Raw genomic sequence first — 22,003 nt, forward strand, 5'->3', positions numbered from 1 at the left:
TGATGTGTAAAAAAAAAATATGAATATCTATAATGTACACATAGTTGCTTTAAATTGACAAGGAAAAGGCAAATATCCCAATAGAAAAATGGGCAGAGAAAAGGAATAGACAGTTGGAAGAAGAGGCGACATATGGAAAAATCAGCATATGGGAGAATCCCCCCCATGTCACTAGTAGTTAAGGAAATGGAAATTAATTACAATGAGACACTACTTCTGACTCATTAGGTTGGAACCAAAAACCAGTGATAACACCCAACCTCTAGCAGGGACAGCGCCCCCCCACCACTGGTCATGAGTCACTGAAGCCCGGGGCACATTCCCTCTCTAATCACGGGCAGGCCTGGGCAGCTCAAAGTCAGTACCTGGGCCTTCACGGGAGCAGGTCCTGCAGCACTTGTGGGGTGCGCCTCTTTGAGGTTCTGGGTTGCAGTGGGTGGTCAGAGGGTCCGAGGGAGGGGCCGGCATGGCCAGGGGGGTAGGAGGGGCTCAGGGCTGTGCAGTTCACTGAGCGGGTGTGTCCCAGCTGAAGGAGCCCACAGTAGGGCCTGTCTGTCCCTAGCACAGCCATTCCCGGCCCAGTCAGTAGAAATGAAGGCACTCACAGTAAGGACGCACGTGTGAGGGCATCACAAGGCATCGTTCCTGGAGGGAAAACAAACTTGAAGACAATCTGGAGGCAGCGGAGGATCGATTGAATGAAATCGTGTATGTCCAGACGACAAAATGTGATGCCACCTTTACAAGGAAGGAATTGGACATATGGCAGCTGATCTGAGGGGCTTCCACAATGAGTAACTAAGCAGAAAAGCAAGACACAGGGCAGAGATCATCTACAGAACCTGAATGCAGGACGCGGCGTACCATACACAGGACAGGACCAGCACTCATGTCCTGTGGGGACACGTGGGAAAGTGCAGAAGGGAACACTGGGATGGGCTGGTTGGGGCACAAGTGAGCAAAAGAAAGAAGAGAAAGACATTCATTGTAACAGTGTCCAATTTACGGAAAGCTGAACAGACAAATATGCCCCGAAGCCAAGAAGCTCGATGATGGGGGGATTTTTTTATTATGTTGTTCCGAAGTGACAGCAATTTTTTTTTTTAATCAATAAGTTTCTAATCATAAACAAACAGCGACTTTGTGAACCAAAAAACAAACTTAAAAAACAAAACCAACAAGGTGTTCGGGACACGTTCAGGCCACAGTGTCACTGAGCCTGGGCAGGAGGGGGGAAGATAGAAGAATGGGTAGGAGGGGGATGCCCAAATCAGCACGGCCATTGAGGCCAGTGTAAGAGTTCAAGGGGAAAGCATGTGAGAGTCTGGATTAGGCAGTACAGCGGAGAGAAAGGCTGAAGGCAGTGCCTGAGAAGGAACAGAGCATGGGCCCCAACCCAGCTCAGCTCTTTATCCACTGTGTGACCTGGCAGAAGTGCACAACCATTCTGAGCCTCAATTTCCCCTTACGTAACATGGCAAGGAATACCTGACTTGCAGGGTGTTGGTATTATTTTCATGTTGAAATAATATTTTAGACATATTGGGTAAAATAAAATTACATCATTAGAAGAAACTTCACCTCAGTTTTTTTTTTTTTTTTACTTTTATTACTGTGGCTGCCTGAAAATTTTAAATTCCACATGTGACTCACATTGTATTTCGACTAGATAGCACTATTTTCAAAGGAGAGACAGGGAAACTACCTTCCAAAATACTTAGCATGACCTTGAGGAGTCCAGCAGGTTTGGCCCCTCCCCACGGTCTTAGCAGCTGTCCTCCTGGGTCAGTCTGCGGTAGCCACACTGTCTCTGAAGAGCCCAAGGCCCGGCCCAGCCCCAGCCCTGGCCCGCAGTTCCAGCAGCCTGAATGCTGCTCCCTCCACTCCGGAAAATGCCTTCTTATCCCAGGAAGGCTAGGCCTCATCTCAAAGAGGAGGCAATAACAGAGCTCACGTGACATCACACTGTCAAGGCCTGAAGCTGTGCAGGCTGGTGGTTGTCATGGGCAAAGCTGGGGTCCAAGGATTGGTGGTCAGGGAGGGCTGAACATAGGGTGACTTCAGCAGGGGCGTCAGCGGCCAGATCATGGAGTTTGGGGGTTTTTCTTTTCTGGCTTTAAGAGGTGACTGAGTGTTTTCAAAGAGGAGATTGACATAACAGGATTTGCATTTTAGGAAAAAAAAAGGCACCCTGGCCCCACCTTGGAGGTGAAACTGGAAAGGCAAGCCTGTTCTCTCCTATAGGAGGCAACTGGCTGCGGGTCTGGGCTCAAGAGACTGTGACCTAGGCCACTGCATCCTGAGCGCCCGAGAGCCCTGGGAACTGGAGGCGCTTATCAAGGGCAAGAAGGGAAGTCAGGAACACCGGCCAGAGCCTGGGGAACAGCAGCCTTTAAGGGAAGAAAAGAGGAAAGTGTGGGCCATGGAAAAGCAGCATTCAGAGCAGCGGGCGGAAACCAGGAGGGAGCAAGCAGGCAAGGGAGGCGAGAGAGATGAAGGCAGGAGTAGAAACGCCAACCTGCTCCTTGCTGGTGTTTTTAGCCATATTGTTCACGTGCCGTAACTCTGGGAGGTAAGCAGTGTTGCAGATGGAGGAACCAGAGCTAGGAGAGGCTCAGGAAGGTGTTCAGCATCCTAGTGATGCCGCTGGGGTGGGAAATGCAAACCCTGGACCCTCTGCCCTTCTCCGTGAGCCTCTTGTGACTCAGAGACCACTGTTGTAAGACACTTGGATTCTTCTGGGGTTTCCTGAGAAGCCAGGCTCTCCTGTAAGCTATGTAGAACAAAACATTGCCATGTATTCTCTTTCTCTAATGTATCAGCTCAACCAAGTCCCGGGGGATGAAAACCCGATTTTTCTGCCTTCGGATGCAAAATATGACTGGCTTTTGGCCAAAATCTGGGTGCGCTCCAGTGACTTCCACGTCCACCAGACCATCACCCACCTCCTGCGCACACATCTGGTGTCTGAGGTTTTTGGCATTGCCATGTACCGCCAGCTGCCCGCTGTGCACCCCATTTTCAAGGTACGGCAAGCTACGGCCTCAGCCGGTGGAGGAGGGCGTTGGGATATGGGGGTGGACAGAGGGAGGGAGGTGGGGCACTGGCACCCCCACAGGACTGTGGCTGGGAGTAGCCAGCAGACACGGGCCCCTGGAGAGATGCTCAGGGGGCAGTGCTACAGCTCTGACCCTACGGGCTCCTGAGCACATGAAGCCCGGGCCTGGCCTGGGAGCAGAGTTGGAAGAGGCAAATGAGGTCAGTGTGACCCTTGTCTGATCCTAGGCGGTAGCCCTGCCCTTCTCTCTCCCTGAATCCTCCTGGCACTGACTGCTGGGGTGATGCAGGCCCTAAAGACCTCTCTGGGCCCGTTTCCCCATCCGTAAAGCAGAGCAAATAATACATCTGCCTCCTCGGATTATTGTCAGAGTCAAAATAGTTAACAAATTCAGGGAGCTTGAAACAGTGCCTAGCACATAGTTAAGCTTTGTACACGTGTTCACTATTCCCATTTTTACCGTCATCATGTCACTAAGCATGGAAGCTGCACCCCCCCCCCCCCCGCACCGGCCTCCAGCAGCTACTCAGCAGTGAAGATCAGCATGGCCACCCTCACTTCCTCCCTCGGCCCTGGCATCACCCCTCCTCAGTGGACAGGGGTGTGGGACGCCGAGAGGGCTCTGGGGGCACCTGGGAAGAGTAGACCTGGTCAGGAGGCCTGAGGGACCTTCTCCGAGGCCTTCTCCTTGCTCCTCCCTCCCCCAGCTGCTGGTGGCGCACGTGCGGTTCACCATCGCCATCAACACCAAGGCCCGCGAGCAGCTCATCTGCGAGTACGGCCTCTTCGACAAGGTGAGCACCTCCTACCCACCTCCTGCAGGGCCCCACTTCTCCACGCCTCCAAGCCCACACCAGATTTCCTCTCGGGAGACGGGCCCCTCGGTACCACGACGGCGGTGGATGCCTGGGAAGGGTGGGAGGCTGGAGGAGGCGCTCAGAGGGAAGGCGCCCCGGGTCCTCTGGCCAGTCTCTGGCCCCTTCCACACCAGGGACCTCTCCTCTCCGGAAGGCACTGCCTGCTTGTCACGTCTTCCGCTGCCGGCCGATGTGGCCCCGTGGCCTCCTCCCGCTGCTCCGCCATCCTCTGGCTTGCGGTGTAGATCCTGCCTCCTGCTCTGCCACCCTCACTGAGCACCACCGCCCACCCTCTGCGCTTCTGGGCAGACGATCCCTCCCCTCCCTCCCCATCCTTCACCTGGCCCATTCCGACCCCCTGTGGCCTTCCCAAGCCTGGACCCTCCCGGCAGCCTTCACCACTGCCCTTCTTCCTCTTCCGTCTCCTGTTAGTGAGGCAGCCAGGTCACCAGTAAGCCTCAGCCATCGTTTGGGTTACAAATGATAAAACCCAAGTCAAAGCAGCTGAAGCTGGAAAAGAAGTGTACTATCTCAAAACCCTGGACAATAGTGAGGTGGGGGAGCCTCCGACCCCTCCCAAAATGAACCCAGGCACTCAAATGGCCCCAGGGGACAAGCACACTGGCGGCACTCTACCACTCTTTAAAAACTGTGTTGGCCTCATTCTCCCAGCCAGGCTCTGCAGACAGACATGGGCGGGGTAATGGCACCTCATCACAGGGAGCTCTAGGCTCTCATGTTCCCATGTGGTGACCATCACCCCCCATCCAAATAGTCCAGGGAGCAACTCTGAACAGTCCGGCTTGGGTCAAATGACCTGTGGCCCAATGTGTGGCACCCCAGTACCCGAGTCCTCCTTGAAGCTTCTGGGGCCTGACTGTTCAGCCACCATGAGTGCCTACATCTCAGCAGCTGGGATGAGGACCGGCATTTCTCCCTGGGCCTCTCTCCAGCCCTCACCTAAGCACACAACAGGCCCTCGAAAGACCTGTGTGGGTCATGGTGGCTGGTATATGCCCCTCTCTTCACCCCAGGGCAGCCTGTGCTCAGAACCAGAGCAGGCCCTGCCCTCCCACAGCTTCCCTCCCACCCCCGGTCTCTGCACACTCCCCTCCACTGCAGCCCCTTGCATGAGATCGAGCAGATGTGCATTTCTAGAACCGCCTCTTTGGGCTGCCCTTGGCATTCTCGGAGCTAAGCATCCCTCCTACCCCACCTCCTAAACCCACAGGATGTGGACTTGCCCCTCCATGTGCCTGGTCTCCCAGTGCCCGCTCATGGTTTCTTACGGTGAGCCCTGGGCAAGAAGGAAGAATGGCGACTGACCTCAGCTCACAGTGCTCTCTTCCCTCCCATTCAAGGCCAACGCCACAGGGGGCGGTGGACACGTGCAGATGGTGCAGAGGGCCATGCAGGACCTGACCTATACCTCCCTGTGCTTCCCAGAGGCCATCAAAGCTCGGGGAATGGACAGCACAGAAGACATTCCCTACTACTTCTACCGGGACGATGGGCTCCTGGTGTGGGAGGCCATCAATACGTGAGTGCACGCTGGGGCTGTAGGACCCACTCTGAGCAGGGTGTCCTGGAGGAGAAGAGGACCAGGGCATTGACAACTGACTCAGCGGGCCAGTGGATGGCTCCATTGTCAGGGCACTGATAGAGGAAGGAAGGTATGTGGGTGGGGGCGGGGGTGAGTGACCTGAGCCTGGACATTAAGGAATAAGTCACAGGGCCACCAGTGTAGCCCTGCCCTTGAGCTCAGGAACCCAGCCCTGCAAACCCTGGCCAAGTCACCCACTCCTAGCTGGGCCCTCCTCCTGAGCCAGGTTCACGGCCGAGGTGGTAGGCATCTACTACAAGAGTGACCAGGTGGTGGCAGAGGACCAGGAGCTGCAGGACTTTGTGAAGGACGTTTATGTGTATGGCATGCGGGGCAAGAAGACCTCAGGTACAGACTGCCCCCAGCTCTCCTTCTAGCTGTCTCTTCTGCTCTTTCCTCACCTCTGACTTTCCTCGGGCGATCATGGCCCATGACATCCATCTTAGCACTTGGTGCTGGGGCCAGAGCCCCCAAGGGAGCCCTGCCCACAAATATGTCTTATGGGGACATCTCAGGGACTCTCTGCAGCTACTGAAACCAGGGTCAGAAACATCAGGAACACTGGGCCAACCCTTACAGTGTCTTGTCCATGCCTGGGCCCCTCAAACCCTTGTGTGGGGGTGCTCAGGTCCTGGGATAGGGTTGGGGGAGGGTGCCTGTGGGTCATCAGTCCCTCCCCAGCCAGCCTCTGACTCTGCCTTAGGCTTCCCCAAGTCCATCAAGACCAGAGAGCAGCTTTCGGAGTACCTGACAGTAGTGATCTTCACAGCCTCCGCCCAGCATGCAGCAGTGAACTTTGGCCAGGTAGGCAAAGGCAGGATGAGTCTTCTGGGCAGGAAATTGCCAGAGTCACCTAGGCCGCTCCTAAAGGGCCCAGGCAGGGCCACCTCTCTTCCTCGTCTTCCGGGACTGATCTCCAGCAGCCTCGGGGCCAGAAACTTCGCGTTCCCTGAGTGTATTCTCCCCACTAAGCCAAGGGTGCCAGCCGGAGTGGGGAACTGTGGCCCAGTCCTGCTGGAGCAGGAGGAGATGGAGGAGGGTGGGAGGCACCTGGGCAGTTGCTCTGTCGGGCAGGTAGGGGCATGGCCAGCCGCAGATGGGTGGTGGCTGGCTGAGGAGGCACCCCCATGTGTCTGTGGCTGTCCCTACAGTATGACTGGTGCTCCTGGATCCCCAATGCCCCCCCAACCATGCGGGCCCCACCGCCAACAACCAAGGGCGTGGTCACCATCGAGCAGATCGTGGATATGCTGCCAGACCGTGGCCGCTCCTGCTGGCACCTGGGCGCAGTGTGGGCACTAAGCCAGTTCCAAGACAACGAGGTGAGCACTGGACACCATTCTGCCCCTTCTAGGGGCAGGTCACCCAGAGTTAACCCATTTCTCCCTCTCTGGGCTTTGTGATTAAGGGCTTAGGCTGGACGCCTGCTCTCAGGGAGTCCTGACTTCCAGGGCTGGGTACCCAGGGGGTTCTTAGGTCTGCACCAGGTTGGAGCTCAGGGTGAGGGAGGGACAGGAGAGAACAGGCACTCTGTTCCACTGTTGTCTTCCCGGAGGTAACAACTAAGAAGTTTCTGGGTATCCTTCCAGACATTCCCATGCACATACACCTTATTTAACCTAATGTCAAAGCTGGGTTTCTCAGTATCTCAAACACGACCCCATGGCATTTGCTCAGTGTTTCACAGAATGACTACCACTCCAACCACCCCCAGGCCTGTGGGCATTTTAGGGGGCATTTAGGTTGTTCTGGGGACTTTGCAAATGTGTTGGTCCCTCACATCTTTTTTTTTGTATATGTGTCTTTGCACACATGTTTAGTAGGGCCAGAGGATGTGTTCCTGGTAGAGGAATTTCTGGGTCAAAGAACGTTGAGATTGATCTGCCCTCCACAAACTAAGTCCAAAATCCCACCCTTTTCAGCCCTGGGTATGAAACTTTCCAATTTTAACAATCCAATAATTTTTTTTTAAATATGCCTAGTTTTAGTTTGCAGTCACCACGTGAGTATACAAATGAGCACAGCACCCCAACAGGGTGTGGCCATGGCTCTCCTGGGCTGGAAAGGCTAGTGCTAACCCCTGTGTCCCTGCTGCCCGGAGCCCAGATGGGAAGGCAGGGATGCTACACAGGAACAGGGCCAAGCAGGACTGCACAGCCACATTCCCAGCACAGCTGGGACCACCGACAGCGTCCGCATTCACCTGCCGCCATTACAAGCTGTTGTGGCCACCCTGCAGCACGGCAGTTATTTTGCCCATTCATCTGAAGACCCCAGCCCAGGAGCATTCTTGGGGTACTCTCAGCAGGGGGGCAGGTGGTGAGGGGGAAATGAGCAGGTGCTCCCTTGCTGACTTTCCAAGGGATCATCTCTGGGGGTGAGACAAGCAAGGCCTATCAGTTTACACCCCCTTGTCAAAGAGTAACCTGTCTGTCTGTCTGTGTCTGGGCCCTTAGCTATTCCTGGGCATGTACCCAGAAGAGCATTTCATCGAGAAGCCTGTAAAAGAGGCCATGGCCCGATTCCGCAAGAACCTTGCTGCCATCGTCAGCGTGATTGCTGAGCGCAACAAGAACAAGAAGCTGCCATATTACTACTTGTCCCCAGACCGGATTCCCAATAGCGTGGCCATCTAAGTGGCCACCCGGGCCAGTCTCCCTTGAAGACGGCCGACTACCCGCGACTGGGCTCAGCAGCCAGACTCCAGCCTGCCCAGGTGGGCAGGCACACCGGGCGGCCCTGGGGCAGCACTGCTGGCAGCCTGCTCTTCTGAGGCTGCCAGGATTCCTGGCAATTCCACTCCCAGGCCCCAGGCTGGCTTCAAACCGAAGGCTGCCCAGGTTGGGCCACGTTCAGCCTAAGCTTTGGTGCATTTTCCAGTTTGTTCCCTAGTTTTCAGTGAATCCCATACTTCGATCAATGTGGATACGCTGCAGGGACACGTCCTACACAGAGCAGGACTGTGTAGCTTCCTGCCTACGCCTAGCTCAGTGCTTGCACGCCACTCAGCAACAGCAAGTCAGGACAACTGATAGATGTTCGTTCTTACTGGGAGACATGGAATGATTATTTTCTGTTCTATTTATGCTTGGTCCAATTTCTTGCATATAGTAGGTACCCAGATGAATCCTTGTTGAATGAATTAAGAATTGGCTGTCATAAAAATAAAGGAGTGCATTTAAAATAGGTGTCCTTCCATGTATTATGTTCCAGTCACCCCCAAACAGCTCACATCCCCTTGCCCCACAGAAAAAGCCACAATCACTGTGATTCCATCTAAGCAAGAGCTTCCCCCTCAAACCCCATCGGGATAGAAGGTGGTTCCCCCTCTTCTTTTCCCAGAAACTCCTGAATTTTCTTCAGAATACATCTCAAATGTCATCCAGTCTAGGGAGGCATCATTGCCCACAGCTCACCTATCTCCCAGGCTGTTGTCTAAACTTCTGTTGTCATCCTCCCACACGGTCTCTCCCTTGGACCCAGATCCCCTGGAGGACCAGGACCCCACCCACCTTCCTTGTGTGCCCCAGGTCTGGTTCCTCATTTTCCTCCTGCAAGGCACCTGACATGTTCTAGGTACTCTCTTGGAAGCTGGGGGATGTTTTCTCCAACAAGAGAGGACTCAAAATGACTTTTAACATGCATTTCTTGGGGCGCCTGGGTGGCTCAGTTAAGCATCTGGCGCTTGATTTTGGCTTGGGTCATGATCTCACATTTGGGGAGATTGAGCCCCGTGGCAGGCTCTGCACTGACAGTGCAGAGCCTGCTTGGGATCCTCTCTCTCTGCCCCTCTCTCTCTCTCAAAATAAAGAAATAAACTTAAAATAAAATTAAAAAATTAAAATTAAAATAAAAGAAAATATAAAATGAATTTCTTTCCCCACACCCAAGAAGCAGAACCAGCCCTGAGTTTGGGCATGGTGATCCATTGTGTCCTCCTCCTACACACAGACCCAACCTATAACCCCCAGCCCCTGGCTTCAGAATCACCAACAGGGTCTCCAGAGTTCCTGGAAATGTGCTGGGCCAGAAGCTCAATGTCTAAGTAAAAGGTTCCACCAGGGCCAATAAGCAAAGGAGAAGGCATGCATGTGCTCCTGAAACCACAAGACCCTCTAAGGAAACTTGACCATTGGGATGGGTACCAGAGTGAGGCCCAGACCCCAAACTCCCTTCCATCCCTCTGAGAACTGTCCACACTGTGAGTGACCTTGGTGATGGACTTCATAAACTACGGTTGTGATAAAGGCACTCACTCGGCTCCATGTCCAACACACCAACCTTTAGAATCAGCAAGGCCACGTGAGCAAAGGAAGGGAGAGGAAGGGTGATGCAGGTCCAACCCTGTGGAGGGCAGGGGACAGGGAAGGAAGGACTGGGTAGAATGGGCTCCAGACTGCAGGGCACCTCCATGAAAGCCTCGCTCCAGCTAATATGGAGTCCTCAAGCAAAAGTGGCCCATTATAGAAATCTTGCTTCAGGCAGGAATGACAAAAATGGTCTTGACACGAATGAAGGTCACAATAGATCCAAAGGTGTGGCAGCTGGAGCTGTCAGTGAAATATGTTCTCTGCACCTGGCCCTGTCAGTTCCCCTGCAGCTGGATATTCAGTAGCACCACTCCAGTGCTGCCACAGGGGCGTTTCAGGAAGCCCCACTTCTGTGCAAACCTCCAGCGGACCCCTAAGCGAGCAGGCAGGGGGCAAACTGCAGACAGCTCAATGGAGGATGAAACAACTATCGTGAGATCTGGGCTTTTAATTTTTTTAAGTTTATTTATTTTGAGAGAGAGAGAGAGAGAGAGAGCACACACACAAATGTGGGGTAGGGACAGAAGGAGAAGGAGAGAGACTTCCAAGTGGGCTCCATGCTGTCACAGTACAGAGCCTGATGCGGGACTTGAACTCACAAACCGTGAGATCATGACCTGAACCAAAACAAGAGTCGGTCACCTAATTGACTGAGCCACCCAGGCACCCCAAGATTTGGGCTTTTAAACCGTTTTCCATTTAAGCTCAACCAAGTTAACTGCTTGCTTTAAAAAAATCCTTTTCAGAGGAATATAAGAGAACTCAGAATCTCTAAAAAAAGAACATTCGCATTAGCCAGAGCACAATCCAAAATTATTCAACATACAAAGAATTAGGAAAATGTGATCTACTCTCAGGGAAAAGACAACTGACAGAAACTGCCATATAATGACACAGATGTTGAACTTAATAGAGAATAATTTCAACGAAGCTTTTATACCTATGCTCTGTGGGTTACAGGAAATATGTTACCAATTCATGAAAGGATGGGAAATCTCAGCAGAGAAGTACACATTGTAAAAGAGAATGGAGGAGGAGGAGGGGAAGAGGAGAAGACTGGGAAGAGGAGGAAAAAGAATCATCAGATGGAAATTCTAGATAGAACTGAAAACTATCTGGAAAAAATAACTAATACAGCAGAACAGAGCAAAGAGTGACTTGAAGACAGATCAATAGAAATGATCCAATCTGAAGCAAAAAGAGAATGTGTTTACATGAACAGATCCGCAGAGATCTATGGGACGATATCAAAAGGTTTAACAGGGGTACCTGATGGCTCTGTTGGTTAAGCGTCCTACTTCAGCTCAGGTCATGATCTCACGGTTTGTGAGTTCAAGCTCCGCGTTGGGCTCTGTGCTGACAGCTCAGATCCTGGAGCCTGCTTCAGATTCTGTGTCTCCTCTCTCTCTGCCCCTACCCTCCTCATGCTCTGTCTCTCTGTGTCGCAAAAATAAATGTGTTAAAAAAAAAAAAAAAAAGGTTTAACATACATGTAATTGGAGTCCCAGAAGGAGAGGGAAGGTGAAAGACTATGGGGCAGAACAAGTATTTGAAGAAATAAAAGCCAAAAATTTCCCAAGTTTGGTGAGAGAACAACTTATAGCTCCAAGAAGCTCAAAACTAAGCAGAATAAATACAAAGAAACCCATACCTGAGGAGTCAAACTCCTCAAAAGGAGAGATTAAAGAGATACCTTGAAAGCAGTAACAGGTGACATACAATGAAACAATGATTTGAATTACAAATGACTTTTCATCAGAAACTGTGGGGGCCAGGGGTACCTGGGTGGCTCAGTGAGCTAAGCGTCTGACTTCCGCTTAGGTCATGATCTCATGGTTCATGGGTCTGAGCCCTGCATCAGGCTCTGTGCTGACAGCTCAGAGCCTGGAGCCTGCTTCAGATTCTGTGTCTCCCTCTTTCTCTTCCCCTCCCCCACTCACGCTCTGTCTCTCTCAAAAAAATGAATAAACATTAAAAAAAATTTTTAAAAATTTGTAGAAACTGTGGGGGCCAAAAGACAACAAAACAACATTTTTTTTTTTTTAAGTAGGCTCCATGCCCAGTGCAGAGCCCAAGGCAGGGCTCAAACTGACAACCGTGAGATCAAGACCTGAACTGAGTCAAGAGTCGTACGCTTAACCGACTGAGACACCCAGGTGCCCCTGAGACAACATTTTTTAGCGCTAAAAGGGGGCGCCTGGTGACTCAGTCTCTTAAGCAACCAACTCTTGGTTTTGACTCAGGTCATGATCTCATGGTTCATAAATTCGAGCCCTGCCTTGGGCTCTGTGTGGACAGTGCAGAGCATGCTTGGGATTCTCTCTCTCCCCTCTCTCTCTGCCCCTACCCCGGTAGCTCATGCTCTTTCTCTCAAAATAAACTTTAAAAAAAAAAAAAAAAAAGTAAAGCACTGAAAGAAAACAATCACCAACACAGAATTCTCAGATATGTTCCTCAAGTATGAAAATGAAATAAAGAAATTTTCAAGTAAAATAAAGAGAATCTACTGCCAGCAGATCTACACTACAAGAAATGCTCTCATGGAAACTCAGATCTTCAGGAAGGATGGGAGAGTGTCCGATATGGCAAATATTTGGTAAATTTAAGAGACTTTCCCCCCTCTTCCTTCAACATATATGATTATTTAAAGCAAGTGTTATAGCATTGTCATGTGGCATTTATAATGCATGTAAGCACAATATGAAGATGGCATAAAAGGCAATGGATGTTAATAGACTTTTTCCGCCACATGGTTTCTACATCTTATATCTAATGGTCAAATATTAATTCTAAGTAGTTTGTGAAATTTTAAGTAGTAGATTATAATCCCTAGAGCAACCACTAAAAATAATGTAAAGAAGTATAGTGAAAAACCAAGAGAGGACTTAAAATGGAATTGTGAAAATATATAAATAATTTAAAAGAAAGCAGAAAAAGAGGAACGGAGAAACAAAAACAGAAAGGACTGGGCGCCTGGGTGGCTCAGTCGGTTGAGCGTCAAACTTTGGCTCAGGTCATGATCTCACAGCTCGTGAGTTCGAGTCCTGCGTTGGGCTCTGTGCTGACAGCTCAGAGCCTGGAGCCTGCTTCGGATTCTGTGTCTCCCTCTCTCTATGCCCCTAACCAACTCGCATTCTGTCTCTGTCTCTCTCAAAGACAAACAGACGTTAAAAAAAAATTAAAAAACAGAAAGGACAAAAAAATCAAATAATAAAATGGTAGACACAACTTAGTAATTACATCAAATGTTTACGGACTAAAAACTCCAACTAAGAGGCAGAGATTAGCATAATAATTTTAAAAGTCAATATCCAACAACATGCAATATAAAAGATACACACTTTAAATCCATAGCAGTGTCAAGCACATGTTTTCCTGTAAAATATTTTAGGTTTGGTAGACCACATACAATCTGTGCATTTTTTTTTTTACATTTATTTATTTTTGAGAGACAGAGAGAGACACAGCACTAGTCAGGGAGGGATAGATCTCGCGGTATGTGAGTTCGAGCCCCGCATCGGGCTCTGTGCTGACTGCTCAGAGCCTGGAGCCCGTTTCAGATTCTGTGTCTCCCTCTCTCTCTGACCCTCCCCCGTTCGTGCTCTGTCTCTCTCTGTCTCAAAAATAAATAAATGTTAAAAAAAAAAAAAAAAAAAGATGTTCAACATCATTAGTCATTGGGAAAATGCAAATTAAAACCACAAATGCAAATTAAAACCACAATGCAACTACACATCTATGAGAACAGTAAAATTCTTGTATTTCAGGTTAGTGACTGACAACACCAAATGTTGGACCAAGGATGTGAAGTAATTGGAACCCTCACACCTTGCTGGTGGGGATGTAAAATGGTACACCTCCTTCAAAAAAACGTTTGTTCCTTCTAAAACTAACATATTTCTATCCTCTCTGAACTAGCATTTCATGCCTAGGTATTTACTCAAGAGAAATGAAAACATATGTCCACAAAAATAATCTTACTATTCTACTCATAATAGCCCAAAACTGGAAACAGCGCAAGTCTCCAACTATATTTATACAATGGAACATTATGCAGCATAAAACAGGAATGTGCTGATACAGGAGCATAGATGAAACTCAAAAACATTGTGCTGACATAAAGAACCCTTACACAAAAGTATAAACTACGCAACTCCATTAAAATTAAAATTAAGTTCCAGGACAAGCTAAACCCCAAATATCAGCACAATGTTTGCTTTGGAGGGTATGGGAACAGGGGTGAACAGGAAAGGGGCATCAGAATTTTCAGGATTGAGATAATGTTCCACATTTTGATACAGAACATCTGGTTTGGGGTTATACAGATGCATACATTTGGCATGCATGCCAAAACTCATCAGATGGTACACGTAAGATTTATACATTTCACTGTATGTAAATTTTTCCTACGAACAAAAAGAACCATAAACAAATGTTGAATTCTAGTCAACAAAAGGCAAACTGAAGTTAAGTGTACTTCTGGCTGCAGTTTACTCTGAAATGCATTAAAAAAGTAAGTTGATGGAAGAACAGCATGATTAATAGATGAAAATATGTGGTAAAGCATATATAGCCAAATGTTAACTGTAGAATCTAAAGTATATGAATTCTATGCAACACTAAGGTATATGAATACTATGCAATTATTTAAAATTTTATATTAAAAAAATTTCAGAGGCACCTGGGTGCCTCAGTCGGTTAAGTGGCCACCTCTTGATTTCAACTCACGTCATGATCTCACAGTTCATGGGATCGAGCCCCACATGGGGCTCTGTGCTGAGCAGAGCCTGCTTAGGATTCTCTTTCTCCCTCTCCCTCTGCCCCTCTCTGGCTCAATCTCTCTCTCTCTCTCTCAAGATAAACATTTTTTTTAATTTCATAATAAAATGTTTTAAAAATTCACGAACTGCACTTCTTTGCCAGTTACTTAAACTGAAGTTAATGTTCTTTCATCATAAAAAGCACCTATGGGGGCGCCTGGGTGGCTCAGTAGGTTAAGCATCTGACTTTGGCTCAGGTCATGATCTCATAGCTCGTGAGTTCAAGCCCCACGTCGGGCTCTCTGCTGACAGCTCAGAACCTGGAGCCTGCTTCAGACTCTGTGTCTCCCTCTCTCTGCCCCTCACCCCACTCACGCTTACTCTCTCTCTCTCAAAAATAAACATTAAAAATAAAATGAAAAATAAAATAAAAAGCACCTATGATTCAAGGGTGCCTGGTGGTTCAGTTGATTAAAGGTCTGACTCGATTTCTTTTGGCTCAGATCATGATCTCACAGTTCATGGGTTCGAGCCTCACATTGGGCTCTGCGCTGACAGTGCAGAGCCTGCTTGGGATTCTCTGTCTCCCTCTCTCTCTGCCCCTCCCCCTGCTCATTCTTTCTCTCAAAATAAATTAAAAAATTAAAAAAAAATTTTTTTGAAGGCACCAAGCACCTATGATTCAACGTAAAATATACCAAAAAATCCAAGAGAAATGGCCAAGGGATGGAAATTCACATAAGCAGACATGCACAGTAAACAAAAGATGCTCAACCTCATTTATCTAAGAAATGCAAAGTAAAAACATCAATGAGAGAAAAGGGAATGGCAATCATTTTAGTAACAATTAAAAAACTAACACCCACATGATACAATGTAAGGAAGGAAGACTAAGATTCTCACAGTGGGAAGGTAAGTGAATAATTTTGTGGAGGTCAGTTTTGCAACTTTTACCCCTTTTTCTACTTCTAGGAACTTATGTTCAGAACTGCCCCCCCCCCCCCCCCGCAAGTGTACAAAGATAAATGTCATGGCTGTGGTGTTTCAGCTTTGTTTCTAACCTCAAAAGTCAAGTTAGCAACCTTAAAATCTCTGCCTAAATCCAGTTGTTAGGTGAAAAAAGCAAGATGTGAGGTGATGACTGCAGTAAGGAACATGCGTTTCCTATGTATTTCAGATACGTAAAAAGTATGTGACGCCTTGACTGCATGACTGTGGCCCAGAACCCCCTGCCTCCCAGTGCTATTCCTGCTCAAGGCCTTTCCCTGAGACAAGGGCTGTGTTTGATTTTCTGTTCTGGTTTCGTTTTTGTTTTTTACCGTGCCGACAGCTTTGATGGTTGTACGCCTCCCCTGGCCCCTCCCCGCCCCTGAATGTTTAATCAGACATCTTTCCCAAAGAGAGGCCAGTCACCCCTGGTCATCTGGGAAGTTCTGTTTTAGCACCATGAGTCATGGATCCTCCTCTGGCCAGCCTGACATCCTGAGTAATGAGGAACAGTAAGTATGTCAATATGTAAATTAACGGGCAAAGCTGTACCTCTGTGAGTTTATTTATGTAACAAGAGGCTGGCCTGCAAGGGGTTTGCCCTGACCAAGGATGCAAATGCTCCCTGGAAGTGTGCCTGCAGTCCCTCACACCCCCACTTTGTGGCTGGTGTTAAAGGGCAGAAAGGCCTGGGGACAGCATCATCAAACCTGTGCGCAACAAGGCATCTCTGCAACCAAACTCATCAAATTCAGTGGATCCCCCAAAGAATAGAGGCTCCCCTCAGTGTCCCCCACCTCACATTCTTACAAAAGCAGATTCTTCTTTCAGCTCCACCCTCTTCACCCGGTGGTAGGGTCCCCTCCCTAAGGGCAAAAAAACAAACAAACAAACAAAACCCAAAAGGCAACCTTGCTATTCACATACTTGACAACATTGCTCCCGACCCTGTAACCTGAGACCACTTAATCAGACTACATGTTTGTGTGTTACCTCATATGGGAGACAAAGAAGTAAAAAATATATGAAAAACTATGCCATATGGCACTCGGGGCTCAGTCCTTTGGGTACGAACCCAACTGAGCAGTGCTGGCACGAATAAAGTTGCTTCCTGGAAAGAAAAGCCTCAGTGTCAGGACTCTCTGGGTGAGAATCCTGCTACAACCCCTCCAGCCAATAGTTGACCACTTTAGCTCAGGGGTCCTCCCGGCTCCCCCCTCTCCCACAAGCACGTACCTGTTCAGCTGTTACATGGTCGTATCCTCCTCCAGAAGCCTCAACAGCTCCAGAAGACTGGCAAGGACACTTGGCCAAATATCTTCCTGCTTAGCTCCAAAGTCTCCTGGTAGGTACTACGGTACCCTTAACCGGTGGACGAATCCTCTGGGCTCGCCTAGGGTACAGTATATACAGGGCAATCCTGGCCTGTTTTCACCTCACGCACACAGGTAAAGGCAGGTGCCGTCCTCAGCGCTTACAGCCCTGTGGGCAGTTTGCAGTCTCGAGACCCGGAGGCAACACCACAACACAGGAAGCTCTGTTGGAGGCCGGGAGGGGCAGCCAGGCCAAACTATTGCCAGAGATCCTGCTGGTCCTCCCTGGGTCCCCTTCCTCAGCTAGGCTGTGACTCAGTAACTGTTTCAACAGATAAGGCCAGTAAGGCAATAATCTGTTCCAATGGTCCCACTAGCATACCCATCCTGAACTTGAATCTGGCTTCTCATAGGGAATGGAGTCCAAGTAGAGCCTGGATGTTTGAAAGCAGCACACCTGTGTGAGCTACTTCGGTCTTCACTCCCATGCTTGCACCCCTGAAACCACCCTGTCCTCACCAACCACCAGCGTCTGGGGGAATCGTCCCCCCTTGCAGGGACAGGCTGAGGAAAACAGATACCTCCAGAGGTTGTGTGATTTTCTTTCCCAATGTGCAAGCCAGAGGAATGGGGAAAGGGGATCAGAACCACTGGAATGCCTGCCAGTGTTCCCAGGCTTTTTGCAGGAAAATACTTTCATGGCAAAACTCCTTTTTAAAGAGATGCTTTATTGCTGCAATTAGACACCCCGTATATAACAGAAACAACCCCCCAGAGAATTATTCAAGTGGTAATACTGAGAAACAGTGAACATACACAAAAGGATACAAAACCAGACATTTAGAGAACTAGAAAGTTTCCAAGTTAAGAAAATCTTCAAATGTGAAGTGCCTTTTAGAAACTACACCACACATGCCAGTGTAAATTTGGTTTTTATTAACAATCAGCTTTCTATAAACGTTGCATCTAAATAGGTAAATAGCTGCACAACTTAATTACTTCCGAAACAAAGATAAATCCTTTTCTTCCCTTATGTTTCGGTCTTTCCTTGGGCTGGAGAGGGAAGCTGCATGTTTCAAATCAGATCTAAAAGGGAAAGTATTCAAAAAGTGTCTTTGCATCGGGCCAAATGCACAGCATCGTGGATCTCGGCCCTGCTGTTTGCAGGCCTCCGCCAGCCATGTGGCTGACCCACCAGGCAGCAGAAGCAGCCCTAACTGTGCAGGCACTACCTAATGCGCTTGCGCTGGCCCACTGCCTGGGGCCTGCATGTCTGGAGCCAGGGAGGGCACGCCAGCAAGGTTGAAAACTAGACCCATAAGATTGAAAACGGTGGAAGGAGGTGAAAAAGGAGGAGACATAGAGGCCTGGAGCAGGATGAGACCTTTTTATAGTTTCCAGGAATTCTTAAAATCAACTCGGGCACAAAAAAAAAACCAAATTATTGCTGGCGGCCAAAGTCAGAAGCCCTCGAGCCATACTGTACTTTTGATACTTTTGGGGAAGCAAAGGCCAAATCAGAGAGAGCTAGCTGGCCACACCCCTGAGCCACTTCCCTCTCCCCTTTGCCTGGCCCCCAAGTATCAGCCGTCCTGGCCCTGAGACCCACAGGCTCATCCCACATTTCTGGTTCAGCCAAGTGTCATCCTCCCACAAAGCCAGGTGCAGAATGGGAGGGGGCGGGGAGCCTAGGGAATAAATAACCCCCAAAGAACTAGAGGGCAAGCTGATGTGGATTAAAGGTACACCTGGCAGATCTGCTTCCCCCACTAGATGGCAGCACAGCACCTTTCCAGGGCTTCTGGCTTCCCAGTTCAGTAGGTGGGGAATAAGGCCGGGACTAAGAAAGGGGTGAGAGGAGCTCAACTAGAACCTACAAGAAAAGAGAAAGGCAAGGGGACATCTGTGTGCCATCCCAGAACAGGAAAGAAGGACGTGGGATGGACTGTCCCCAGGCAGAAGGCTTTTAGGAGTTTGGTGGAGGTGATGAGATGGTGTTAGGCCTTCCTGAAAAGAAGTAAGGGTTTCACGTGACAACCTGGTCAGGCATGGGAGCAACACAGCGGTCATGGTTATAAAGGCACCTTTGCTCTACGGGGTGCCAGCCATGACGGGTGGGCGGCCCAGCAGCTACCCTTACCTAAAGCACACTTTCCCATCTGCAGGAAGTCTCAGTGACTTTCAGCTTCAGCATAAGGGCCTCCATCAGGGGAGAGGGGAAGGATTCTCACTTAAAATTCTATCCCAGTCTTCACGTGACTACTCATTCGCTGTAAGAAGATGGCAGGGACAAGAGGCCTTGCCTGGGCAGTTTCTAAGGGGTAGAGGCAGGGCCGACCAGGACTCAGATCCCCTGAGTGGACAGCGTGTAGCTTCCTGGAGTCCCCAGGCTGAGAAGGGGTGTGGGTAATTGCACTTGGGGCACAGTGAACACAGGCGCGGACCGGATGCGGCCTGGGAGATAAGAGAGCGAGAGAGAGCGCGATAGAGACTGCGAGAGAGCGAGAGCAGGCTGACCTATTTTCAGGGGTTGCCATGGTTGGATAGTGCCTGCCCAACCAGAGGAAGGCCACGGCAGAGCAGATCCTTAGACAGGGATCCGTGATCCTGACGAGTCAGACTTTGGGTAGGAGGAGGTGGCAGGGCAAAGCCTGCTACCACACGCCCTTCCCAGAGCTTAGACACACTTCGGCCTCGTCCTGGCTTTCAAAACTAACCATAGCACTTCCAGTCTGAAAGGCAAAGGAATCATCTTGTGTTTGCTTCATCCTCAAAACAGGACAGGTGGGGCACCTAAGGTTCAGAGGACTGAGGGCAGGACACCCCCTCCCCTGCCCAAGCAGCCTTCCCCTTATAGGAAGCTCTGCAGATGCAGAGTCACCTGGAGAGGAAGTATTGTGGGCATGATGATGTTACACTGCAGACCCTCTTGGCCTATTTTTCTGGAGATGACTCTTATTTACCTGGTGCAGAGAAATGGGTTTTTAAAAACAGAACTTTAAGCAGACTTTTTAAAGGGACAAAGGCCATTTGATGGTGGTGATTTTGGTTTTGTCTTATGAAAATGGTACAGGAGATAATCCCTGATGACAGAACGAACTGATTACAGGGCCAGGGTCCCCTAAAGGGTCCTCGCTGTCCAGTCCAGTTAAGGCGATAAATGGGTGGAGGTGTGGCTGGGGGCAGTGACCCAGTGGGGCCATGGCAGTTTGCTACTCGCTCCTGGCCTTTGTCCCAGAGCCAGCCCGTCTGTCTCTCTGCCCTGAGCAGTGATCCACAGAGCCACCCAGGAGAAGCTGTCCAAGGTGGCCGGCGCCCAGGAGTGCCTGCAGTGTGCATGCCCCAGACCAGGGCGGTGTGTGCTCACTCCGTCAGTGTGAAGCCAGCACGAACCGGAGAGGTTGTCCATAAAGGAATCATTTTTAAACATTCAGTTTTGTTCTAATTACTCACTTCCTTCCTTTTGTTTAGATCTCACAAAACCTTCTTTTTCAGTGTTGACAAAAAAAAAATATTTGGGGCAGGCCTGTGACATGAAGACTTGCCATATAATAGGCCTGAAACCACAGGAACTATGCTCAAATTGCCATCTGGTGTTCATTAATTCTCATGAAACATTATGAAAAAGCCTCAGGCCTGTTTATCCTGTTTTATAGCCACAAGTTCCTTTTATGGACACAGAGCAGATGTCAGGTTTCTTAGAATATATAAGGCAAAAAGGGTTTTAGATCTATCATAACGTAAAAGAGATAGGTAATCAGGGTCATGAAGGGAAGGCTTCTAAATGAGACGTTCTTTTAAATGTCAATCCCGCTGGACACACATACTACAAAATAAAGATTCTCTTTTTGTAAAGTGCTGTTTGCTCAGTGAATCGCTCGCCACCACGCACAGAGCACCACTGCCCAGTCTGCTCGGGAGAAACGTCAGTGGCAGCATCAACTCCCCAGGCTCTTCTTGGTGAGGAGGAAATCCTCTGGCATGACTAGACATTCCCACACATTCTGCTCCAGTGGGGGGACTGCTGCTGACCGGGAGAGGCAGGGCGCTGAGGCCAGGGTGCCACCCGGCTCCTGCTCTTCTCAGGGTCCGGCATTTTATTCTCTCACTGCTCAAGGTTTCGTGGGCCAGAACCCAGCCAGCTCCCCCTCGCAGTGTCACGGGGACCTCCCTTCCCGTGGAAGTGCGGGCAGAAGTGGGACCCCCGCCGCGCACAGCCAATGTGAGGGCTTTCTGGGAGATTCACTAAGGAGGGTTTAGAAAAAGAGAAGCCATTAAAAAAACAGTCGCCCGCCTGGTCTATGCTATTAAAGGACATAAAAAAAGGTACAGAATTGGCAGTAAACAATTTCCTTCAGCTGTTCATCGATGTCCAGGAAAACTACACCCTCCACAAAATCAGACATGAACGATTTCGGTTCCAGTGTCTTCAGGTTCTGTCCAACAAGAAGAGTTTGTGTCGGAATGACAGGTTCCAGGTCCATCTTTATTTTCAAAGTTGGGCTCTGTTAGTGCAGATTTTTCAAAAATATTCGTTTTGCTGGTCTCTGGACAGTTTTGAACATAGATTACTCTGTTATAAGCCTTGAGTCTCTTCCATAATTGTATGTATACTTTGCACTGAACGTACATAAAAAGAAGTCCGCCAGTAAACCCGATGGCCACAACCACCAATTTAGTCCAAAAGGGCCATTCTAGGATTCCTGGAAGGGGAAAAACCCAGTTAGTCTATCAGCACACTTAATTTAAGATCTGAAGTAATTAAACACAACTGCTGACCTTCCCGTAACCAATGGATTCTTCACTCATCCATCTAGCTTCACCAAAGGCAGGGTGTCCTTGGTGTCCACTCTCTCTCATCCTCGTGCTCTTCTAGGAAACAGTCTGCAGAGATTCTCTCCTTCCCTGATTTGATCTCTTCTGACTGGGTTTTTTTAAAACTACTCACCACAGCAAGAGAATCATCCGAAAAGGATGCTTGGTACCTCATAATTAATGCTCTCACTCCAGAAACCCAGACATCTGAAGTCTGACTTAAATACCAATCTGGAGTAACACTCCAATCCTATGACCCCAGCGTGTTACCCGATCTCCATACCGAGCTCACCTGTCACT

The 22,003-nt window shown here is 49.3% G+C and overlaps 2 protein-coding genes across 13 annotated transcripts in view; one reads left to right on the plus strand and one right to left on the minus strand.

Annotated features, from left to right (window-relative positions):
* ALOX5 (arachidonate 5-lipoxygenase) overlaps positions 1-8,702 on the plus strand; it is a 50,345-nt gene extending 41,643 nt beyond the window's left edge. Inside the window, exons 8-14 of the mRNA XM_060642135.3 lie at positions 2,823-3,026; positions 3,766-3,852; positions 5,277-5,455; positions 5,745-5,866; positions 6,222-6,322; positions 6,670-6,840; positions 7,975-8,702. Coding sequence (XP_060498118.1) covers positions 2,823-3,026; positions 3,766-3,852; positions 5,277-5,455; positions 5,745-5,866; positions 6,222-6,322; positions 6,670-6,840; positions 7,975-8,154 — 1,044 coding nt within the window. The 3' untranslated portion in view covers positions 8,155-8,702. The remainder of the gene's footprint in view (positions 1-2,822; positions 3,027-3,765; positions 3,853-5,276; positions 5,456-5,744; positions 5,867-6,221; positions 6,323-6,669; positions 6,841-7,974) is intronic.
* Positions 8,703-17,596: 8,894 nt separating this feature from the next.
* MARCHF8 (membrane associated ring-CH-type finger 8) overlaps positions 17,597-22,003 on the minus strand; it is a 123,762-nt gene continuing 119,355 nt past the window's right edge. For all 12 annotated transcript variants that reach the window (XM_081790504.1, XM_078434537.2, XM_078434536.2 and 9 more), the window contains one exon: positions 17,597-21,591. In XM_081790504.1, coding sequence (XP_081646630.1) covers positions 21,287-21,591 — 305 coding nt within the window. In that variant the 3' untranslated portion in view covers positions 17,597-21,286. The remainder of the gene's footprint in view (positions 21,592-22,003) is intronic.

This window comes from Panthera onca, chromosome D2 (genome assembly GCF_046562875.1).
Source record: "Panthera onca isolate mPanOnc1 chromosome D2, mPanOnc1 haplotype 2, whole genome shotgun sequence".
In the NCBI taxonomy this organism is placed as follows: Eukaryota; Metazoa; Chordata; class Mammalia; order Carnivora; family Felidae; genus Panthera; species Panthera onca.